Source organism: Falco rusticolus, chromosome 2 (assembly GCF_015220075.1).
Source record: "Falco rusticolus isolate bFalRus1 chromosome 2, bFalRus1.pri, whole genome shotgun sequence".
NCBI classification, from domain to species: Eukaryota; Metazoa; Chordata; class Aves; order Falconiformes; family Falconidae; genus Falco; species Falco rusticolus.
In genome coordinates, this window is record NC_051188.1 from 97,425,540 (window position 1) to 97,450,195 (window position 24,656).

General features: G+C 36.6%; 1 protein-coding gene across 7 annotated transcripts; it reads left to right on the top strand.

Moving 5' to 3' along the window:
- Window positions 1–34: 34 nt before the first annotated feature.
- PNPLA4 (patatin like phospholipase domain containing 4) lies at window positions 35–24,598 on the top strand. 7 transcript variants are annotated; one of them, XM_037377512.1, is made up of 9 exons: window positions 35–94; window positions 1,315–1,623; window positions 2,382–2,508; window positions 8,035–8,219; window positions 12,330–12,424; window positions 12,601–12,736; window positions 15,925–15,990; window positions 21,487–21,639; window positions 23,744–24,598. In XM_037377512.1, the coding sequence occupies exons 2-9, from the start codon at window positions 1,393–1,395 to the stop codon at window positions 23,873–23,875; spliced, it is 1,125 nt and encodes a 374-aa protein (XP_037233409.1). In that variant the 5' UTR covers window positions 35–94; window positions 1,315–1,392; the 3' UTR covers window positions 23,876–24,598. The 7 variants fall into 7 exon arrangements, with proteins under 7 accessions (XP_037233409.1, XP_037233411.1, XP_037233412.1 ...); XM_037377510.1 differs by lacking the exon at window positions 35–94 and adding an exon at window positions 123–433; XM_037377511.1 differs by lacking the exon at window positions 35–94 and adding an exon at window positions 123–419.
- Window positions 24,599–24,656: the final 58 nt, after the last annotated feature.

Here is a 24,656-nt window from a genome sequence, read left to right on the forward strand (position 1 = left end):
CATGCGTCCCGCGCGCCGCGGGCGCCACTCTCCCGCCCCCGCCACTCTCCCGCTGCCGCCGTAGCGCACAGAGGCCGCGCCGCCGCCGGCGGAGGTAGCGCGCGGAGGGGCGGGGCGGTCGTCTCGCGAGCTGTGGAGCGAGGACGAGCCACCGGCGGGCGGGAGCAGTTTCCTGGAGTCGCCGCGACCCTGGGAGCGCGGCCCGGAGCTGTTAGCCGGCGCCTCGGCCTGTTTAACGGCGGAGGCTGGGCCGCTCCGCCGCGGCCGGATCCCGCCCGGCAGCCGAGAGGGGCAGGGGGCTGCTGGGCCCCGGGAGGGTCTGAGGCGGGAGCCTGCGCGGAGGGAACCGGGGGGGAGCCTGGCGGCTTTGAGCTTAACATGTGAAGGGGTGTAGGCCGCTTAAAAATCGCCCTTCTGTTGTAAGCTTACGAGTGTAAGAGACGCGGTGGCTTTTTTAATTATGTCACTTAAGTTGTCAGTTGACGTTCTGTATTTGTTCCATTTAAAAGTTTCGTGTCGTGATTTCAGCTCAGTTTTGCTTGTTTATATCGGTTGTTTACCGGGGAAAAGTGGAGGGAGGAAAAATCCAGTTGCATTGTAGGCCTCTTAGGGCACACAAGGGGAAGCATAAAACTTGAAACTCACTTGACTGGCAATAAAGTAGAAGTTGATGGTACACCTCTGAGACCTTGCCTACACAGAATCACACTGGGTTTGCACTGGTAGTCGGGACAGTAACCTGCTTTTCATCTGTACAAGCACGTTTCCTGATGTTCCTCTTCATGGCCAAAGTTTTGCTAGGTGTTAACCAGACTTAAACCAGATTTGTGAGTCACTCCTAGCACAGATTACAAGATTTGCCTTGTACCAGCTGGCATGCTTGAGTTTTTCTTACTAGGATCTTGTCTTCAGACTTTGGTTTTGTGAACAATCAATTTGGAGTTGCTGGAACACTCCTGACAAGTTTTCCAGCCGAGGGAGCAGGAGCAGTGTGTTCACGTTAATTATAAGGGGCAGTTTGTTTGCTTGTTTTTGTGTTACTAACAATATTAGCCCTTCATGTTTCTGAAATGAACGGTTGACTTTATGGTTAGTGGTGAACAACACAGTGCCAGATGGAGGCTGGTGAGAGAGAGAGTAGCTACTGAACATTGTTTCATTGTCAAGTGAATCAACTATTAATGCATCTGTGTTTTAAGTGAGAGGGTTGTGAAGATGGCCTTGTCACAGTACCAGGGTCTTGATGTCCAGCTGCCTTTCAACTTCTCCTTTTTTCCTTCTTTTTTCTTCCCCCCCCTTAATGTTTCTAAACAGGTTGTGTTTAGAAGAAAGTTTCTGCGGTGTACTTCTATGGTGTCCAAGCTTATCTATTGATATTTCCTTTGTAACTCCATGATAAACCAGCTTCTGAAAGTATCAGTTTGCTTACCACATCATCTCGATCCAGAGGTCACTTTAACGAAAATGTGGACTGCTAAATGCTGTTGTAGTGCTCAAATGCTGTTACTTCAGTTGGAAGAAGGCAGATTGGGTAGTTGCATGTTTCCAAAAACTCAGCGGTTCTGGGTCGGAATTCTAAACCATTGCACCCTAAGAGCACCATGTAACAGAGTTGAATTCCAGGTAAGTATTTTTTGTGGTGCTTTAGGTATGAGTGATGTGCATCAATACAGTGATAATATAACTTCTTTTAGAGTCACCAGAGCTAAGCTTTTGATCTTGCAGCCTTATTTATGTATTGAAGATGCCTTTAGTATGTCAAGGTCAAGAGGCAGGCAGCAACAAGTTGCAGGAGAGCCAGTGTTTTAGAATGAACTTTCTGTGTCTGATGGCAGTTCTAAGTTGGGGAGGAAGATTAGTTTTTTTTAAATTATACTTCAGACAATACTCATCATAACTGATAGGCTTATTAGTTAGAATAACATCTGTTTAGTGAAGGACAGGACCAGAGTTCTGTTGAAAACCTTTTACTAATGTGATACTGCTAAAAAAGGGGGTGTGTGTGTGTGTCAATTTTTATTTCAATTGTAAGGGAGAATAAAACCATAAGAGTTTGATCATGAGAAAATCTCTGGATATAAACAAAATTAGTAGGAAAGGACACAAAATTAAGGCTAATCTTGGACACTGACAGTTCCAAATGGTACTGTTTTTCTAGATGGCTAATTAAGCTCATCATTAAAATATGAATTGCTGCATGTATACATAGTGGAACATTGTGGTTTCAACTAGTTTGATGCGGAGTAAGCAATTGTAAAATTCATCTAGGTGGTTTTACAACTGTTTTAATTGACTATTAATCTGTTTAAGGATAAATAATGGTCATCTGTTATTTGCCTTTTTTCTCTTTTTAATAGTAATATTTGACTGTATGATTGTAGGTTTCAAAGAGAAATGATAAACTACCAGTGGTAGATACAGGGATGACTCTTTGTGCAGAGGGAGCTAAATCAGCTTCTGTTAAAAGCTGCAGTGGAGTATGTGATGGAAGCCAACATCCATTAGAAGGTATTGAACCATTACCACCTTTTCTTAAGAAGTCAGCCTTCCCTGTGCTCTCTAGACATCTTGTAATAATGATCAAGATGGTCTAAACTTCTGATTTGAAAGTTTTGTATCAAGTGACGTGTTTATTTTTTAATTTTAAGGGGATTATACACAATTTTTATAGTTTGCAAAGACTCATGTGATTCTCCTAAGTGTTTTAATGGCTGATTGGATTTTGTACTGATTGTTTTGCATTACTATTTTTATTTTATTTTTCCTCAACTTCATCAAGCTCTTATAGTGCTTATCCTGTGTGATAGGGAGAATCAGTTTCTTGAGTTCTCGCTGAAGGCTATGCATGGTCTATGATGCTAGTGAACTTTTTTCTGTTACAAATGTGAAAAAGCAATTAAACATTCCTGTGTGAATGGTGCTTTCTTACTAAATTAGTAGTTGCAAGTATGACCTTTATTTTAGCAATGCTGCCTAGCTAAAAAGTTCTTTCCGTAACTTTGCTTGTTTTGTCATTCCTAGCTAATAACTAATCCTCAAATGTGGTGTTACACATCATGCATTTTAGCTCCTATGCTTTAGGGTGCTTAGTCATTTGTGTTCTATGTATATTTAATTTTTGTTTGTGAAGGTTTTTTAGTCAGTTGCTTTGGGCATTTTCGGCTTTTGTTTACGAATGGGGTAGCAGGGAGGTAGCTGACTGGTTAAGACACTGAGATGGTACACTGTTTATATAATTATATTGCTCAGGAGACAGCAGTATGAGAAACTGTTGTGTTATTGCTTGTGCATGACAATTGGGAAGACTGTACCTATCCTGAAAAAGCTATATTGTACTGTATCATAATTCTGCTATACAGGCTTGTCTCTTTACGTACATCCTCTTGTTGGTTTGCATTAGAAATGGATGAGATACTGCTGAATAAACAGAATATTTTATTCCCCCCAGTATATTTTTAATCGCCAGTGATTTTTTTTGCCCTCCACATATGTGAGATTCTTTTAAATAGAACTCATAGGTTTATGTTTATCTTGAGCACTGCTGCATTATCTGTAAAGTAATGAGGCTGAACATCCCCAGTATCCTTCTAGTTTCTTCCTGTACTTATCTTTTCTTATGCTTGTTTTTTTTTTCTTGTAGACAACAGAAGCATACCTATCCCCTTACCTGGTTAAAATCTTTATCTTTTGAAATTTGCCATTCAAAAATGACGTTTTTGAAAAGCAGTGGCAAAAGCATTTGCTGTATCCTGTTTATATCCTATCTCTACAATACATAGATGTGTGTGCACTGTCCAGCTGAAATGTACTTGTGTATCTTTTAAGGTTCATTGCAGTTTTTTTCTTAAGACATGCCAATATAGCTTTGAGTTAATAGATAATAAGTTTAATGGTCAGAATTTGTTAAACCCTCTGAGAATATTTGTTCTGAAGTCTTGTGGAACAGGTGTTTCATACCTTTTCTAAGACAGCAAGATCTTGCTGTTTGTCCAGACAGCTGAAAAAATGGTCTGTCCAGATGTGACTGCACTTCTCTTTCTGGTACTCTGTAAGAAATTGTCAGGGAATAGTCATGCTGTAGACTTAATTAAATTTCTCTATATGTCCTCTTGGGAGTTGTTATAACCCTGCTATCTGTGATCGAAGAGTAGTGATCTACTAATGACGTACCACCAAAGCAGAAGACATTTTTGAATCATTCTGTTTCTGAAATACACCGTTCTAACTTGCAAATCAATTGTTGCCATGACATATTTGGAAGAATCAAAAGAAATGGGAAGTTTATGTTCTTATAAAAGTGAGCATCTTGGTTTCTTAGTCCTTGCTTTTCTGATTTTACAGTACATTCATCTAATGAGTGTTCTTACCTTTTCCTCTTACTCGGAGATTCCTTTGCAAGCTGAAATGACATTGCTTACTGCATCTGTCAAGCAGATAGTTCCTTATAGAACTATGATTCTTATTCATCTGTATCATCTTTGTAGGTCAAGAGCTTTGTTACAGATTTGTTGTAAGAGGCCTTCAGGTAGATGCATAATCCTGAATGAAGATGTTGATGTTCTTTCTTCTCTGTAATGCTGATTGTTAGCAGTACTCTACCGATTTTAATATTCTGAACAAATGAAAGAGGACCTGATTGTTTTACCTAGCAACAGGTGCTAGCTATCTCTTAGGGGCTAAACTGTTTTAAAGAAATTTTTAAATTAACAATTGGGTAAAGCCCTGAGCAACCCACTTTGATCTGATAGCTGGTGCTGTTTTGAGCAGAAGAACGTTGGGTGAGAGACCTCCTGAATTATTTTATGATTCAGTGATGATTACTTTTTTTCTCATTGTTTACCCACTTATAGGGTTATTACATGTATGTGCAAAACCCATTTCACAGTCATGCAGCTAGATGTAACCACCAGATCTGTCATTTGAACACGAATGCCATCTGCTGATCAAAATTTTTACCCAAGTATTTTTAAATTTCATGTATATGTGACAAATACATGGTGTAGGCTTGGGAACTGATCCCAATTAAAAAAAAATGTAGTACCTTGATAACACAGACATGCAGTTTCTTCTTCTGATTTGCAAGTTCTCTGGGGGAATCTGTAAAACAGTGCTGTATTGCATGCCATACAAATCCAGTGGATCAAGAACTTCTGTTTAAAGAAGAAAAGAAAAAGGATTTATTTTTAACTGCGTCTTGCATTGCGTTCCTTTCGTCTGTTTGGACTTGAAAAAGTGCTTCTCAACTTGAAATCTCAGTGTTCTGTTTTTGCGTGTTCATCTCGCTGAATCCTTTCGTCAGGCAAGAAGCTGATATGAATGCTTATTCAGTAATCTCTGTGTCTCTTAGGTAGGGGAATGAAGAAGGAGGAAGAGAAGTATGGGATCTAAGTGTGAAGAAATTAACTCTCATCAAAGAGGGAATGCCGTTGTGTCCAGACACTTGAGAACAGTGGTTACTCACAGTAACTGATAATTAGATAGGACTAAAGCTCATATAAAAAAAATAAAATTTCCTCATGAAGCCATGTAAGAGAAGGCGTGGCCATCTGACTTCAGTCAGTATATTTTCAGCAGTTTTTGATCAAGATAGAAATATTCTCTTCAGTTCACATAACCTCCTTTTCTGTTCTTGCTTTAGAAAAAACGTACCAGCCAATTCTTTATACAATGAAGTGTGCTTGTCTTCTACATTTGTAGGGATTTTTTTAATTAAAAAAATATCTAAAATTTCTTACAGTATCTATGCTTTATATACTCTTTTTAAAAAGTTTTCATCTTTTTTTTGATTTATGAACATCTACAGTATTTTCCAGCAGGGAGAGATACCTTTTAGCATGCTTTGAAAATTAGCCTTTTAGAACGTTTAGAAGATATGTATATACAGAAACATAAACATACATATGCTTGTTTTTATTTACATAATCTTATTGTGTTACACTTTTGTTTCTTAGTTACATTTCATAGGTCCCTTTAATGTAATTCTCAGGACTTTTGACCTCTTGCTTTTCTTGTTTATTTTCTGCCCAATCAATTACGTAAACATGGTTCTTATTGCATACAACGGTTCACCTTAGTAGTGTCTTGAGCCTGAAATCTTTTGAACAAAAATGGGTGTTAATTCTTCCATGCTTGCTTTTCTTCCTACTAAATAATTTAGTTGCTTTAACCAACTTCAACTTTTTGTCAGCGTCCCCTGAAGCAGATGCATCTTTGCTCCTAATTTGTAGAAGGCATAGAAACAGCTGCATCAGTTGTTTAAACTCCCAAGAGTTTTAACTTGCTTGAAAGGAAGCACATCATGGCATCATACTTGAAAATCCGTTTTTTCTTCCACTTCACTAAAAAAAAAATAAAAATCTTTGAAGTAGTGTTGTGTTTGTTGTCTTCCAGTAAAATCTTAAGTGTTTTTTATCTTCTATGCAGTACAGTGATTTTTTTCTTTAAAGTAAAAAATCCTTTCTTTTTAAAAGTAGTAACATGATTTATCATTTGCTTCATTGCAAATGCATTTCTGTCATACTGTCACAGCAAAAGCCAACCTGAAATTCTTTCGATCGGTACAAAAGTGTTAGATATAAGTTAGAAGTATTCCTACTTACAGGTGGATATGCAAGCATTTCCAGTGCAAAGCAGGTAAAGCACAGTTGACAAACTCATGATAGTGTGGTGTTTATAGCAGCATGACTGATGCACCAAACAGTATGCTCTGGCACTATGAAATGTGCTTTCTCAATTTGTTTGTTTGTTTTTAAATAGTAAAACTGGTTAGACCCATTCGTGATCTGATTTTGTGTTACAGGTAAAGCAATTGAGTTTAGCATGTCTTCTTATCTGGTGATTTTGAAAACTGTTTCTTATCCCCATCTTTCCTGTTTTTCCCATTTCTGAATTGAAGAGGCAACTTAAATCAAAATGTGCTGCTGTACACATTTGCCTCTCTTCATCAGAACTGATACCACAGTGTTCGTAAATTATTTCCAAAAGAAACATCTCATCAGCTATTGCATTATGAATGAGAAAAATCAAGTATATTACTGAGTGTACTGAATTTTGGGTTTTTGTCCAGTTCCTATGAAGATGTATCTAAATATACTAGGAGTGTGTACTATTTCAGTTTGTACTAGTATTAGTTTGTACTAATTCAGTACTAAGATAATCTGCTTAGTATCTTGATTATCTCTGTACAATATAATCTGTAATACCTTGCTGTCATAATTGTAGTTATTTGCAGAAGAGCTAATAACATGTATGGCCTCATATTTAATTTTTTTAATAAAACATCGCTAAAGATCTGAACTTATGCTTCCTGGTTTTTTTTATGAATTCTAAATTCTGTCCTTGGCACCGTCAGACTTTATGTGTGTTATACATTTAGTGCTTTGTGTTTTACTTTGATATATTTTTTTTAATTTCTTCTTGTTTTAATAATAGTAACACAATGCATTGTGTTTTTCTTTTCTAAATGAGAAATTACTTTAAATAAGAATTTGTCTGTTAGTGGTGTCTAATAATATTAGTAAGCAAATGAGTTCCAAATGCGAAGTAAAAAAAATTGATTTCTTAGAGAATTATATTGGCTGTGTGAGTTATACAAGGCTGTGTGTGTGTGTAAGGGGATGATACAGTAGCCAGTAGTTTTATTTTTAATTTGCTTTTTATTCCATCTGGCTAACGGTGCTTGCTCTCCAACAGCATTCTCTTATCACTTTTGAGTAGCTACTTCTATTTTGTATTTCTTTGACAAGTTAGAAGAAAATGTGCAGTTACATTGTATATAATTATATATATATATTTATCGAATGATTGATTGAAAAAGGGATTTGTTCTAAGGAGTATTTTAGAGTTGTTTTCAATTTTGGAGTTGCTAAACTAACTGCTACTTGTTTGATTTATTTAGTAATCAAAGGTTTTTACTGTTCTTAACTGCTCTGTTACGTAGATACAGTATGTTGTGTGTTCAGTGGCAAAAGTATAGATGTATATTATAAGATAAAATTAACTGATCTTCTGACTCTGAAACTTTTCTTTCCGCAGCAAAAATGAAACGTATCAATCTGTCGTTTGCAGCCTGTGGTTTTCTGGGTATTTACCACTTGGGGGCAGCAGCTGCTTTTTACAAGCATGGTAAGAAGTTCCTGAAAGTTGTGAAAGCTTTTGCGGGAGCTTCAGCAGGATCACTGGCTGCCACTGTCTTATTAGCAGTACCAGAAAATATAGAGGTAAATTAATAAACTCGAAGGTATAGGATATGATAATTGTCAAAGGATATTTTTGATATAATCATCTGCCATTAAGGTTTTTTAAAATGTTTTGGTTCTTGGTTTTCTTCTTATTTCTTTTAAAGAAACAGGACTCATGTATATGTTTTCATTAATAAAATCTGTGACTTGTGGGCAGAAATATTTATGAAGCAAGTATTTCTTCACAGAAAAAAAACTGTCATATGAACTTTATAATTTAGGCTATGTAAATATAAATTTCATGTGTGTGAGTGTTGAGTTGTATGCAACCAGATATACTTTAATACACCAAAATATATATGTACTCGATCACTGTACATTACAAAGTTAATAATTTTCTTCTTGGCTAGAGGTAGGGTTTCTTAAACAAATGCATAGCACCATCCTTTCATACTTTTGTGAAAGGAGATGAAAATGGTAGATGGAGTATATCTGCATAAAGTTGAAGAACACCACACACTGGCTTGTTTTTTTCTTTGCTGTCAGTGCTCCATCAGACAGCGCAAGAAGTGGCTTTTACGCCTCCTTTAGACTCGGTACAGTTTATGACTTAACAGCAGTAGCCCCACCGTGTGCCAGGGAGGGTTAACTCTCACAGCAATTCTGTTCTGACATGCTGCATATGTGTGTTTGGGTTTTTTTCTCCAGAGATGCCACTTTTTTTTCTCACCATGGATATGGTGTCATATAGAAACAAGTTATATTCATATATACTTATATGAATGTAACTTATTCATATGTTATGACATATAGTCATATTATATAATATACATAATTTTATATACATAAAATTATATAATATGACTGCCCTATTACAGGTTATGTGGGAGGGCATTAGCTTTTCTGTTTGTTTGTTTTTCCCCATAGGTTAAGACTGCTTTGCCCTCCTGAAGTGCCTGCAGTGACTTTGCCTTAATATATGCAAAGGTCTAGGCCTTGCCAAAATGTTAAGATCTTTCTTTAATATTTTGAATTACAGTAAACAGCATTATTAGGGCAGGAGGTCTGTTAGATTTTTTTTCTAAGTACACTTGGGTTTCAGTCTGGTGAGTGTCGGCTAAGTTTCTCCGGGCCTCACTTAATACAAGTTTCACTGCATTTGCTTCAAATAATAGTCCCAAACAATACCACACTTTGCCACTGATCTTTCTTTTTTGGTTGGTGTGTTTTTGGTTTTGGTTGGGTTTTTTTTTGTTGTTGTTATTTGTTTCTGCTGGGGTATGAACTTAGCTTGCAGAGTTAACTCTACGTCCGTTGCTTTCAGCAGGAAGTTCTTCCTTGCCTTCCACTACCACCCCAGGTGCATTCTTTATATGATTTGCTATTAGACAAGTTCCACTCTGTTGTGAAGAGAACCTTGCTTTATATTCTGTTCAGGTGTTACTCCTTTTTTGTAGCCTCTGACTAGTTGTTCAGTTTCAAGTTTGCCTGATATAATGCATACCTCTGACAGAAATTTTCTCTATGATAGGTACAGTAACTAGCCTTTTCTTAGCCCAAGGAGATTTTTCTGTTAATTGTAGGCTCCGGGTGTGAGCATTTGTTTCTAGCCTGGTCCAACTTAAATAGATCTTTCTATGTAAAAATATTAGTGCAGTTATTATTTTTGTTTGTCAAAACTAAGCCTATAATACATTGAGTCTGATGGATTTTTGCTTAAAAATGTCATTTTCATACAAGCTGAAGAATGTTTTATGAACTTCTTAGTCCTTTTTTTAAATTTACTTTTTAGTTGTTCTGTTACACTGCTTACATGTAACATGGAAAATTGAGAGCTGTTTTTTTGGGGGAATAATTCTTCCTAATTACCATGGAACTTAGATAAAGGCAGTGTTGTGTACTGAATAGAATTATTTTTTCATGTCTTTATCATGATAATTATTACACTGCTAACTTGAAATATTTTATATCCATAAATACAACTCTTACATCAGTTTATTTTTTTCTTTTTTTCTTTCCCCAGAGATGGCTATGTTAGAGAAGGTATAATTAGGACTTTCACCATGTCCTAGTCTTGAAGCTCTAATACAACCTTTCATTATCTTGGAGAGAATCTAACTGAAGATTTCTTGTTTTGACTGTTGCTGTTCTAATATGACAGTTTGCAAATGTTTTTGTCACATCTTTTTTTGTCACTGTTGAAAAGGCAAGGGACTTGAGAATTCTAGGGATGCTTATAGAGTTATAGATAAGAACCTGTTTATTCTAAAAATACCTTAATTATGTTTGATGTCAAGTGTGGTTAACTCGGTACAAGTAGGTCCAATTTCTAAACATGACCTCAGTCACTATTTAAAATGTAGTTGTATTGTTTAATGCTTCTAGAACTAAAATTATAAACAAATTGTAGCTGTAAGAAGTTGTCCCTTTTGGCAGCAAGAATTTAGAGTCTAGGTGCGGGCTATTCTTAGTAACTTGTAATATGGGAAGTAGTTTTCTGTTGTTCACCTAGGTTTGGTTTCATCCAGCTCCACGTTACTCTTAGCTCCCCATCACTTTTAAAGCATCTGAGATATAAAGATGGTGGTTTTGAGCTACTTCTCTGTAGGCTTTTGTGGGTTTCTTCTCTGTTTGGAGAGAGAAGGTGTCTGAATGTGCCTTTTTCCAGCTGACTGACTACAGAAGAACCCTATCTGCCTAATGGAGAATAAATTGAAGACTTAGTACATATACTTGATATATTTGAATTGGCTTGGAACAGGCAATGACAAGTACCTTGTAGGGTAAAGGTGCAAATCTCACCTGTGTGAAATTGATTAGCACAAATCTTTACAGTGATTGTTGCTTTAAGCGATATGGACTTCTTAATGAACTTTTTTGATAAATTTCTTTGAAGTCTATATAGAGAAAGTAAATGAAAGAACTACATTTATGTCTCATTTACATGAGCGATCTGGCATGCGAGTGGTGTGAGGAAATTAAAATGCTTCAGTCAGCTTGCTTATCTCATACTAATCCTCACCCCAACTTTTTCCTGGTTTTCCTTCCATTAAATCCTGTACTCTCCTCCTCAGTAGGACATATTCGGTTCTTTCTCTGCCTGCTCCCCCAGCCCCCCCTTCCAGTCATGTCAATCATTTATTTTGTTATTAGCGACATACTTACTCTTCATGCAGGAAGCTAATAACCCAGGAGCCCCAAACTATCTGTAGACAGATCTTTTAGTCTATAAATGTGTTTAGATAGGTGACTATGAGTATAATAGATCTATTCAGTACCAATTTCAGAAAGTTGCATAAGATTGGATTTAGTTTTTTCCCAAGCCCCTAAAATCATTAGAGAGCATGAAAGGATTAGAAGAGGAATACAAATACTGAACAGTGAGTCTTAAGCATTCAGAATCATAATTAATTGTTTCAGAAACTTTTTGCTAAAAGATAAATGCTACCAATTCCTTTGGTGTCCTTTTGGAGTTCTTACGGGTCACACTTAAAGCTATTTTTCTGGAGTCATTAACGTATTTCAGCTTGTGTGAAAGAGGTTTCTGCAGTGGAATCTGTGGCCTGGTTTTCTGCAGTGTCTTCTCTTGTATCATTCATTATAGTATTCCATTCATTAAATACTTCCATGGTATTATATTAATTAAATATGTATATTTGTTAGTAGCATGGTTTTTCAACTTGTGAAAAGAAATTGTAAGAATTGTAGGGTTTTTTTATGGTTTATAGGCATCTCAAGGTACTTGTGTCTGGTTTGAGTACTGGAGTAGTCTTTAAAACAGAAGGTGGCTTTACACTTGAAATATAAATAATCATTCTCATGATGGTATGTTCAGAGAACTCATTATTTGACAGTAGTAATATGTAGAAGAAAAACCTTTAAATTTCCTTGATTGTTAAACTGGTACTCATGTGAGGGGGTTTGGGTTTTGATTTGGTTTTTAATTAGGAATCTTGTTTTCTTACAAATTAGTTCTTATAAAAGGGTCAACATTTTGTTACAAACCAAACATTTATGGGAAAATATTTCGGTCTGATCTTGTGGCTCTCTCTTGATTAACCTTTAGCTGCTAGTATGGTTTAGATACCACAGATGAACATACTTCCCATAACTAAAGCATCCTTAATGGTAAATATTTTTATTTTCCAGAAATGTAAGAAGTTTGCCTGTGGATTTGCAGAAGAAGTTAGAAAATTGGACTTTGGTGCTGTAACACCTGGTTATGATTTTATGAAAACACTTCGGTACCTATCTTAATGCATATCTTAATTTCTGTGTGAAGCTCTGTACGTGAAAATGGAGAGTGTGCATGTTTGTTCTACACTGTGGTGTGCCCAGCACTCTTTCTTTCACCCCTAATATATTTGCAAGGTTTTTAAATAATGACAGTGAATGATGTTTAGCATTTTCTTTACTCTAGGGGAGGCATAGAATCTATTCTTCCTTCTAATGCTCATGAGATAGCTGAGAACCGGCTCTATGTGTCAGTCACTAACACCAAAACTAAGAAAAATCACTTGATTTCCAATTTTGCCTCCAGGGAGGACCTCATTAAGGTAATGAAGCTGAATATTGCTGCATTAAATAAAAATGTTTTAATTTCTTCAAGGCTTAGGATTATGTTGCTAGCTGTACAATAAATCACTGTTTTACTCAAGTAATCACACTCAGTGGCGCTACAACCATAACATAAACAATGGAAGCAGAATTTGATGCTAGTTTTGCAAATTTTGCTAAAATTGATTTTGTGTGTGTGTGTTTCCTGTATCTGTTTTTAAAGTACTACCTTTTAGTTAAAGAACGTTTAAAATGTAACAGGGTAACTAATGGTTACAGTAGATAAGAATGAAATCGAGAATCTGCAAATTTTGTAACAATTTACTGAGTCTTTTTGCATGTCTTACTTCACTGATACCATTTCTGTTATAGTTTATCACAAAAGAAAGTAAAAAAAAAAAAGGAAGTTAAAAAAATAATATCCAACACTTTCCACAGGTCCTTGTGGGGATTAGATAGAATGTAATGTTAAGTACCATATATAAACTGTATCTTAACTGTTGCTGGAAAGCATATTTTCTACTGCCCATCTCTTCTTTTGAGTGACACTTTTTAAATTTGGATCAGGATTGTATATACAGGCTGATACGAAATGGTAGGAGGAATTCAGATGCATGTAAAGCAAATGTTCTTTCTAGTAATTGATTAGTGGAGGAATCATAAGTTATAGCAGAATAAAGAAGGAAATAGGATAAGCAGGACTTCGTTCTTTCCCTGTCTTTGTGGATGCTTAAAGAAGAGCTTCTTTATAATTAACACTTAAAATCACACTTGTTAGCAAAATCTCAAAGTATGCATTGGAAGTTTGCCTTTAAAGTATCAGGTTTTTTAAATCTTGATCTCAAATTATGCACTGTTAGTTACAGCTATAGTAGCCAGCAGTGACAAGCATGGAGATTATTATTCTGTTGGTCTGTTGGTTTTTTGCAGTGAAATCTTCTAACTTGAAGACAATTAGAAGTGTCAAGTCAGCCTTGGAAATGCATACATTTTTTTTTTAGTATTTAGCTCTTTTGTTGACCCTAACCATTTCTGTTCTTTTTTTTTGTTCTGTATGCTAGCAGTAGAATGATTTGGAATAATACTAAGAAAATTCCAAATCATTGGTCATTGGAATACACTGAAAGAACAGAAAATATCAAGTGTATCTCATAATACATGTTCTTGTGCATGCCTTCACCTATGTGTGTATCATTTATACAGCAGTCTGCATGTTGTTGGCTGCTCCGGTAGCATGGAGGACAGAGCTCGTTAGGTTATAGAATCATGTTACACTTAGAAGTGATCTACTACATCCAAGGCATAAAGATACTGCTGGGCAAACTGTTTCATAACAGCAAAACTTCTGTAATCTCTGCCAGGATTCTTTCAACTTCATGTACAATTGATTTTAGTGCTTAACAAGCCTTATGATTCCGAAGTTTTTCATAATGGCTAAACTGAATACATGTTGCTACAATTTTAAACTTATTTTCTTTTAGTATCCCTGCATCCCAATGGATGTGGGAAGGCAGTTAATGATCTTCCACTTTTGAAATAGTCTTTACATATGTGAAGACAGTCATCACATACCAGCCTTTCTAGACCTGCAGTTCTTAAAACTGGAGGTGAAGGGGAAGAGAGGCATGATTTGTTTGTTTGTGAGGGAGCAGGGCGCAGAACACTTGTATTTAGTTTGGAAAGGTGGGAGCAGTGAACAGGAGCTCACACTGGTCTGTTAGTAGTAGGGAAATACTAAGTGTTAGTTCTTCAAACTCATCCTTCCTAGCCTCAGTCTTGTCTAACTGACTTTATAAGGAGAGCCAACTGCTTTCTTCAGTCTTCGTGAACAGAAGTCACACTTTGCAGTGGTCGTCTGGTTTTAGCCCTTTTCCTTCACCAAACCTTTTGTCCCCATTTCTCTTAGTTTAAAAGGGCCAAAGTTACTGAGATGGAGTTGAAGGAATGAGGAGTTGGTCAGAGGAAGAAACTGATGTTGGGAACTTGAGAACTCTGTAGGATGTCACTTTTGAAAACCTGAACAGGAATGATTTCACAGGGGACCTTATCTTATGCTTTTGTGAGGGAAAGGCCTGTCTGCTAGAGGAATGGCTACAATTTCACATTTGGAAAATAAGAGAAAGGCTTTTTATTTGAGCTCAGACAAAGCTGAGGTGGTCTGGATCACTGGGAAGAGAAATAGGCAAAAAAAGTTCTCTAAGTGAAGGTTAAAGACTTCATACAGAGTCTTAATTCAGACTTGTTAGGGGAATTGATGTATTTAATACTGGAAGTACCTTAATTTGTTGTAAAAATATACACAATTCCACCAAAAAAAGCTCAGGCACTTTCTTCCATAGTCTCCATGGATTGTGGGGTTTTTTTGCACATGATCATCTTACACGTAGTATATATATTCCAGTCTGTAACCTGCTTCTGTTCACCAGATTTGTGTCTCATGCCACCATGCCAAGCACATGCATGCATATCACCACATTTGGGTATATGAAAATTTCTGATGTATTCTCCTTTATCCACACATGTACTCCTTCTCTTTGAAATACTCTATACTGATTGTGCGCATATATATATGTATGGGTGGATACATAGATACAGAGATACATGCACATGCTGTCATAGATGATGCTGTGAGTAGATAGAAGGGTATTATGTGTGCACATCTAAACATGACAGAAGAGGTGTCGTGGTCTAAAAAAGTAAAAATAAAAATTGAACTACTGTAGACAGTGATGTAGGCGTACAGTAGGGCAAACAGTAATTTATTAATACTTGGATTTATTAAATGTAAAGTATTAATACTGATAAAGATCTACATATGTGAGTTTTCAGGCTGTTTGTAGTATTTTGGAAATTTTGAATTCTTAGAAAATCTGATTTATTCTGAGTAAACACTATACAAATATGCCAGCAGAACAATTGGGTCAGCTGCTTCTTTGACACTATTCTATACTTTGTTTTTGTTTTTTTCATTATATGCATAGTTTCTCCAAGCCATAGATTTACTTCACGTTGTGTAAGACTTAAGTTCATACTCTTTTGAATCACATTAATCAATAAGTTAAGTTGTGATACTTTGTTTTGAGAGTTGTCAGCAAGTCATAAAAAAACCCCCATTGAATAGTTTTAATCACGTTTTGACACTTTTCTTCAATTTCATTCGCTATTCTTTCTGCTTTGTTTTCTCTAGGTCCTGCTAGCAAGTAGTTTTGTGCCATTATATGCAGGAATTAAGCCAGTGGAATATAAAGGAGAGGTAATTTTTCATTAAATTTAACTACCAGCTGGTTTTTTTGTATGAGAACATTCTTAATTTCTGAGGTAATGATTTGATCCTAAGGGAAGGCAAGTGCAGTACTCTATTTTGTAGAATAGTTATTGTTGCTGTTCATACTTTAGATTAACAAACTCATATCATCTTTCACAGTGTTAATGTGTTGTTTCAAAAACTGTGGGTGCGGAGACTGAAATGATCTCTGTAGTGTGAAGCTATTTCCTAAAGATGTCTAACACTTGTCATGAGAAGCTTCTTCTCACGGTTAAGCTGTGTTACCAACTTAAAAATATTTCTTTGTGATTTAAAGGCACACCATTCTGCTTTTATATTTAATGGAAGGAATGATAGGGAGGTCTTGGCAGATTGAATGTGCTAGAATACAGGTGTCTGTTTATGTATGTGTTGTTCTCATGTTCTGTACAAAATTACATACTTAGGTGCCTTCAAATCTTTTACCTCTGGACAAGCATTAAGGAATAAAGGTGTGGTTTTTTTGTTGGGGTTTTTTTTTTCCCCCTATAGCATCTGGCTGTGAAGTTTTTAGAGGTATAAGCTACTATAAGAAAACATTTTCACAGTTGCCTGTACTTGGTTTAGCTTCAAGAACCTTTTTGTCTTTCTTACATATTAACTTTTTAAGAATAATTTTGACTGTTTAGTCTGTAACTACTAGAAGCCTGAAAATAGCCATTTTTTTCTTTCTGAAAAATACTATGTGATAATTTTTATTCCTCATATGTAGCCAAATGATGTCTTCAGAAGACCTATAATCCTCACAACCACCTTGCCAAAAAAACCTCCACAAAACCATATGCATTTGTCTCTAGCAAGAGAGTTGAAGTTTTTTATGTTGTAAAGCTTGTTGGCTTTAGAATTATGTATACAGCAATACATATCAGCTAAAGTGTTTGAAGAGTTTGAATCAGTATTGCCTGACTGTTTGAGTCAAACAGAGACTGCTTGCCACTTCCCAGGGTCTGGAAATGGTGTTGGAGTATTTATATGTCGCTTGTGCAGTTCAGAGGGCATACGTGGATTTTTTTAGGTTCATTCTGTCATTAGTTAAAGGGAAGGCACTGTTGTTGTTACATTTTTTCTATTGTTCTTTCAATTAAGAAATTGAAAAGTTGGCTCAGGGTTTTGTCCAAAACTTAGTTAAAACCCATTTTACTGGATGGACACTGCAATTATGACTTGTGTAGGTATTGCAGTATGTACTGAAACAACTGCAGCCTCTTCCTAGTGGACAGTTCTTATTTCTTCCTAACTTTATTTTTTGCATTCAAAAGTGAAATCAGTGAATGTTTCACAGAAACTGGTTACTTGAAAGCTTGTTATTGCCAAAGCTTCGTACTACTCCCCTTAAGTGAGACTCAGAAAAGGCAGTTTCTGGGAACGAGGCTGCTTTCATTTATTATTATTTGTTGGAGTGATTAGTTCTGCTTGTCTGCACTGACTTTTCTCATCTCGTGTTACGTAAAACAGTGCATTGGTGCATTTGTGGTTTGGGGATATTTTTTTTTCTTTTGAGAAAGCTGCTGCCTGTAAATGTAGATGACTTTCATTCTTTAGTCCAAAACACTCAGAGCGCAGTGAGAGCAAAAACCTTAGAATATCTCTTGCAATAGTATCGCCTTGGCGTGGAATAGTGGATAATGAGGATATGTGGGTGAGTAATAGGGGCCACAAAACGTGCGCTGTAGAGCCAGATACAAGACAGGTAACCTCATGATCCAGACATGGTAAGCACTGAAGTCAGTAAGATGGATTGGATATTGATTTGGCCCTGTGAGGCCACCTATCAAGTTGGTATCATATTCCAAGTTTCCCAAAAGCTTTACTGTAACAGGCCAATGTCCTGTCTGTCTGCATTTACACTACTTTCAGGGAGTAAATTCCTTAGGCCATATGGTCCATAACAGCATGGAATCAAGTTTACTCTCTGCTGGCCGCTCAAGTCTACTGGCCTTACCTGTGCTTCAGAACAGTTGATCTGAATCTTCTGCAGGCTACGTACGTCACCTGCATACATATCACCAGGTCATCTGGGGGTGTTTTTAAAATGTATTTCAGTATGTTCTCAGAGGTACGTGATGTGCGGTATGTAAGGGAGTATGGTACACTTCTGATGGAATAGTGTCAGAAAATAGCCAAACTCATTGCTAGCCTGTCCATACTGTACTCCTCTTAAAGGGTGAACTCTAGGGTAAACTGTTTGCAGCATTGCACCTTAAGGGTTATTTTTAGGAAGAATACTTTTTGGGAATCATTTGGCTCAATGGAGTTAGCTAGCATACCTTTAGTATGTATGCTTGGAGGCTAGACTTCTGGAGGCAATAAGTGAAATTACATGGTAGCATAGACATAACATCAGTCAGTTCACAAGTATGTTTTCTTCTGGTCTGATGAACCTAAAAAAATCTGAAGGAAAAGAGAGTGTAAGATAACATCTAAGAATTTATAGACGTTAATGGTCTTAACCAGATTGGTCTAGTTTATTACCTGGTTTGGGGATTTAAGGTGCCTTTGGACTAGGCTTTCAATAACATCACAGCAAACCTGCTGCATGTGAAATTATCTTTCTCTGAGTTGGTTTGGTGTCCTCTGAACCTCTGGCAAGGTTAATTTTTAAACCAGATAAAGACCCGCAGGTGATTGAGTTGACTGTATCTAATTAAGAGGCTGTAGTTTGTGTCACTGTTGTTCTTAGTGAACAGCATTGTAAAAAAAACATCTACTGGTAAATGGGTAAATTCTGTTAGGTCCAGCCTGCATTCTCAATTTCATTGTCTGGTTTGGTTTTTGTTGCACACTCTTTCAGAACTTTCTCTGTCTTTGGACTGTACTTGCAAAAGAGAAACTAATTCAGAAGTTACCAGGAATGTGCTTCATCAGCTGAGAAGGACTTTTCAAGAATTGGTTAATGGAATTAAAAGAAGCTGGAGCATTACATCTCTTTATTTGCAGCATATAAATGTTTTATTTCAACTGTGTAACATGATGGACTGTGAAGCTAAAATATTTTTGACTAGTAAGCAGCTTCACCCAAATGCTTGAAAGAAAAAAAAATGGAGGGACATTGGCCAGTAGTAACGGAATCCACAAAAGGTAGTGCTTAATAAAAAGTATTGCCCTTGCCTTCATAAATGATTTAATTTTAAAATAAGTTGTAAAAGTACTAAGCTAGACTTGTGAAAGACATTAGCCATCTGCTATGGTGTCCAACGTGGCTTAGACAGGGACTCCACTGTTGTCACCATGGGAATCACAACAAAAGGCCACATAGTATTCCAGGGAACATGGCATATAAATCAATAATAAATGACTGTAGACACACACACAAAGTTGGTGTTAGAAATGTTAAGATATTTTGCTGCTTTACTTGCAGTTAGGACACCAAATGGTGTACTAGGAGTTTGAGAAATCTGAAAGGTGTCTTTAAATGGTTTTGGTATTATTTTTTTCCTCCTTTTCTCAGTCCTAAGCATTAAGAAATACAGAGTTTTGTTGTGGAAATTAAAGTAATTCAATGGTGAATTGTGGGTACCTGTATAAGCTAATGTCAAGAATCAAGCTCTGAAGGATATTATGAAATAATAGTGTGAGAAGGGCCATATAAACTACTGAATGTGAATGTTTGTAGATTATAATATAAGCTCAGGAGCATGACATTCACCTGAGAGAGTGAAGAAGGGGGGGTGGGGGGTGGGCAAAGCACATACCATTTGGGGTGGTGGTGATGTGTGTGTTTGCTATGTATTCATGTGTAAAACAGAGTAAATCCATGTATCACCAGGTATGGGACTTGACAGTGGAACGAGGGACAAGTGACAACAAACTCCTTTGGTTGCCTGAAGTCAAATGTGGCACTAGGAGAAATCTATACCTATAGAGTTAAAAGTACTTGTGCTTTAAGCGAGAGTAAAGGACACAGCTGAGAGGGTTCTATACAAGCAAGTGATGACCTCAGAGAATCTCACGGACTTCTGAAGAGCAAACACTGTAACCTGAGATAATGCTTATTGTATAGCAGTCAGTACACTGAAAGCTAGTGCCTTGCTAACAGTTTGAAGACAAATTTAATGTCGTTGTCATAAATCAACTTCCCAGTAATATACTTTTTGTGGGAGATTTTATTATTCTTTTAAAACGTTTGTGACTAAATTCCTGTGGGTGTTTTCAAGAATATTATGGGGAATACTTGCATTATTTTGCCATATTATGATGGCCACACATAATATCCTGTACAGTAGAAAAGCAGTCTTCTGCTTGATTGGCACTGAAGAGTACTGGTACAATTTGCCATTTATTTTTAGTGTTCTCTGTTAATGAAATTTGAAGATGATATCCTGGAGTATTTAGTTACCTCTGGGGAGGTCAAACCCTTAAACACGGATGTGAATCTTACAATTACAGCATTAGGTGTCTTTTATAATTAGTGGAGAAGAAAGCACTTTTTCAGCACAATTCAAATCAGATGTAAATACCTACTTTAGGATGAAGTGAATCACATGCTAGAAGTGTTTTTCTCCCTTGGCAGTAAAGGAAGTGTAGAATGACTCATTGTCTGTAGGATAAAGTTCGGTGAGATGCATCTGATCACTAGACCTCATATATGGTCAGTCAATGCATCTAGCCAGTAGACTGATGTTGATTTTTGGGTTGTGTATGTAAGCACAGGAAGAAATACGAATGTATAAAATATATTGGCAAGAGATGTCACAACTGTCCCTGCTTATATTGGAATGGAATTTGGCTGTGGTCCCTGTAAAAATCAGGCTTTTGTCTCTAGACTGCATTTAGAACCAAGAAATGGCTTTGTAAGAAAGAAATTGGTTGCTTTTGTTTTTTCTTCCTCATTCTTTCCTATACTCGGTTCCTGTAGCAGACTTGATGTCTGCTCCCTATTTTGTGCCACAGTTCTTAGCTCCTTTCCACCGTTACCCTCTGCTTTCCAGCTAATGCTGTCTTGTACTGTGTATGTAAGACAAGAGGCTCTGAGGAACAAGAGAGGAGTCATGCTTGGTTTGGCTTGTAGAGTCAGTTTACATGCACATACAGATTGTCCAGCTCCTAGTTTGAATCCGAGTAATGTTTTAGAGGAGTATACATTTCTGATATGGTTCACATATAATAATAACAATCCTACTTTTTCATGTATATGTTGAGAAAAATTCTATATGCAGCATTTTATCATTAGATGAACTAATGAGCCTTAGCAGTAGCTTGGTAAATATATTACCCACATACTTACACATTATGTCAAATGCTCCTTGATTAAACACTCTGTGTGTACTTAGTCAGGTCCTTGATTTTTGTGCCTCTTACTCAAGCTTGTTCATGGTATTCCAAGAAGGAAACTTGTAAGCTTTGTTGAGGGTAGGATGGAGGAGGGAGGGAAAGGAAGGATGTAGTATTTGGTTATGATCATGCTGTGCTAAGGTTACTTTGAAAATATTTCGTTGTTTCCAATAGAAGTGGGTTGATGGTGGCCTTACCAATGGCCTTCCTATCTTTCCTGTTGGAAGAACTGTGACGGTTTCTCCCTTCAGCGGTCGATTAGATATCTGTCCACAGGATAAAGGACGTCTGGATCTTTATGTTAAATTTGCAAAACAAGATATAATGGTGAGTTGCTTGTTATTTAGTAACCTCAGAAGAAGAAAAGGTAGTTGTGCAGTTTAAGGTTAGCTTATTTTTGTCTGTTTTTTCTTTATATATCAACTTAATGTTTTGGCATTTTTTGTTTTGCAAATGGAGGTAAACTTTTAAACATAAAGGAAGGAAAATGTAGAATAAAGAAGTTGGACAGTATTGATCTAGTACAAAACTGAACAAATTATCACAGGCTGTTGAATGTAAATAATCTAGGCTTGCTTTGGGGATCAGCTGTGTTTGGCTAGGCAGAGTGTTTATAGGAAAAAAAATACAAATAAAGACTTCTGTAAAATCCCTCAGGAGAGGCAACTTCAGAACATCCCATTATACTTACTGAAATCAGCTACTCTAATTGAATTTTAAATACAAGTTTAAGTCATACATTTGAAATGGTGTACATACAGGGGCCCTCAAACTTTTTTAACCAGGGGGCCGGCGCGCGGATGCAGTGGCAGGCCGTCATCTGCGGCTGCTTGGTTTCCCCCCCAGCCCCCGGCGGGGTGGGGGTGGGGTCTGTAAATACCGGGGGCCATATCCGGCCCGTGGGCCGTAGTTTGAGGACCCCTGGTGTACAATGACTTGTCACCTCATCGCTTGAAAGCTTATTTGTGACAACGCGTTTCCAGAAGTTATTTTGTTAGATGTTATAGAAACACTTCTGTATATTGAAATACAGGCAAAGACTGATTTTTATGGCTGGCCTCCTTTTCATCGTTGACATTTCTGTCTTTGCAAGCTTTGTTGTCTCACAGACTTTAACCACAGTTACTGCTTCCTTTGACTTGATAAAAGAAAATACTGAATAGTGGTAGACCCAGCTGTTAACAAAAGTGCATTAGGAAAAAAAAATAAAGATAGCGCTAATTGATACTATTTTCTTAGTTTCTTTTAGACAGTTCCTAATAGGTGTTCTTAATTTAAGTAAAATCAGTGTCAGGTAATGTCATCCTAAATTGAACGAATTTCTGAATCTTTATATTGTTTCACAGAGATTTTAAGCATGGTAGTACTTGATAAATGATGGAAAAGTATGATATTATTGATTTCATACATATTGAAAATTATGCAATTGTTTACATGTTGGTCATGATTTATATAATATCTAGTGCATTTAAAGGAGGGAAAATGAGCTGGTGATTAGAGATTGTAAAGTAATTGCAGTTACATTGCTTCTAGGGTCATGCAAGTTCAGACTTGTGCAGAATCTCAGGCAACTTTTTAAACTATTCCATTTGAAGCACTTTTAGCTTTTAGAGCTGTAAAAATGTGCACCAAGAATAAAAATTTTCCAGCAATACTCTAATCTACATGAAATGAAGAGTTTTCTGTCTTCCTTTAGCTGTATTGGAATGTGAACAGTTTTCTCTGTCTTTGAACTTCCTCCATCTATTGGTGTCAGAACTTGGAATAATTGCTTTCTTCAAATAGTGAAGATTATTTTGATACTGTTTTGCAAAATTGTGTAAAAAAAAAAAAAAAATTAATCATATAAATGGAGTGTTCAGAACATTATTAACTAATTAAATTTTTAATTTTGTTGTAAACAATTTAGTAATATATGTATTCAAGAGCAAAGTTCTGAAATCTTCTTACACCATCAAAGTGACCACTTGAGATGCTGAGTAGTTCTTAATTTGTTGGCAATACAAACTACATTTATATTCGTATGTTAAACATTTCCTGGGAATGTTCCCAAGAATGTGGTTGTTTGCACTAGTAAGCTGTCAAAATATTTCCTTGCACAAGTTTATCATGTGCCAGCTACCACTCTGCCAGACAGTTCTGGGAATGCTTCCAAAGTTAAAACGTTTCAGAAACTTTGGGCAGTTTTACAGGCAGTCTGTCTTGGAGGCTGTGAATTTAATAGCATATATGCAGACCATTTGTGCCAGTTTGTCTTGGTGCTCAGCAGTGTACCTGGACATGGTTAATTTACTAGTGTCGACATAGCCGTGCTAGTCTTTTGTTTTCACATATGCTGCGTGAAACAGATGTGACAGAACAGATAGCAACACAGTCAAGTCTAGGTAAGTTGCTTTAATAAACTAATTTATAGCTTCTTGCTCTGTTGCAGCTGTCTCAGACCAATCTAGTAAGACTTAAGCAAGCTTTGTTCCCACCAAACCAGGAGGAAATGGAATTGTTATACCAAAATGGATTTGATGATGCTGTATTATTTTTACTGAAAGAAAACTGGTTTGAATAGATGGTACGTAGAAAATGAACAAAACCTGATGGCTGTCAAAACATGGCTACAGGCATCCTACAGGATCTCAGGGATTGTTGTCCTAATTCCTGTTCCTGAAAATAAAAGGCCCAATAGAATTGCAACTGCTTTTTCTGAGAAAGTATCAGTTGCACTCCAAAGACCTGTATGAACATCTCAGAGTGGGAATTGTTCTTGCCTGGTAGTTGTTTTGAGGGGGTTTAGGCTTAGATCCATTTTGCTGCAGCTGAGGACTTGAATGTGGGATTTGTAAAAAGCCTGTGTTGCTGTAATTACAGAAGTTTGGAAAAGTCTTTCAATGTTACTTGAGAGAGAAATCAACATTGTACCATGAAAGATTACAATCTTTCATGGTACAATGTATTTCTTAATATAATAGTTGTGTGTGCTAATTGGATGCTTGCAATATTACTGATCACTACTACGTATCTTGCAGTGTTCTAAAGGGCTTGAATGCTTACCACTAGCCACAAGAAATAAAACATTTGCAACTCTTTTACTCTGATATGTGTATTTTTTAACACTAAAAGTATTTTGCCTTTTTCAGTGAATGTGGTCTTTCAAAATTTGAAATACTAGTTGAAATCTGTAACAGAAGTGTGATGTTTGAACATAAAAGTATGTTGTAAAGAAGGATGTAAGAAATTATTGTATTTACTAGGATTTCTGCCTCTGCTGAATAAAAAATATATTTTCTTGAAACTTTTGTCAAGAGCTCATTTCTGAATTTCTTGGAATGCTGTAACAACCTGATTATCTG

Bases quoted from the DNA above. Each gene is read 5' to 3' on its own strand.
- PNPLA4 (XM_037377512.1), top strand. From the start codon at position 1,393: ATGATAAACCAGCTTCTGAAAGTATCAGTTTGCTTACCACATCATCTC. The intron at 1,624-2,381 runs GTAAGTATTTTT...GTATGATTGTAG, and splicing joins GTAACAGAGTTGAATTCCAG to GTTTCAAAGAGAAATGATAA. The intron at 12,737-15,924 runs GTAATGAAGCTG...TGTTTTCTCTAG, and splicing joins CCAGGGAGGACCTCATTAAG to GTCCTGCTAGCAAGTAGTTT.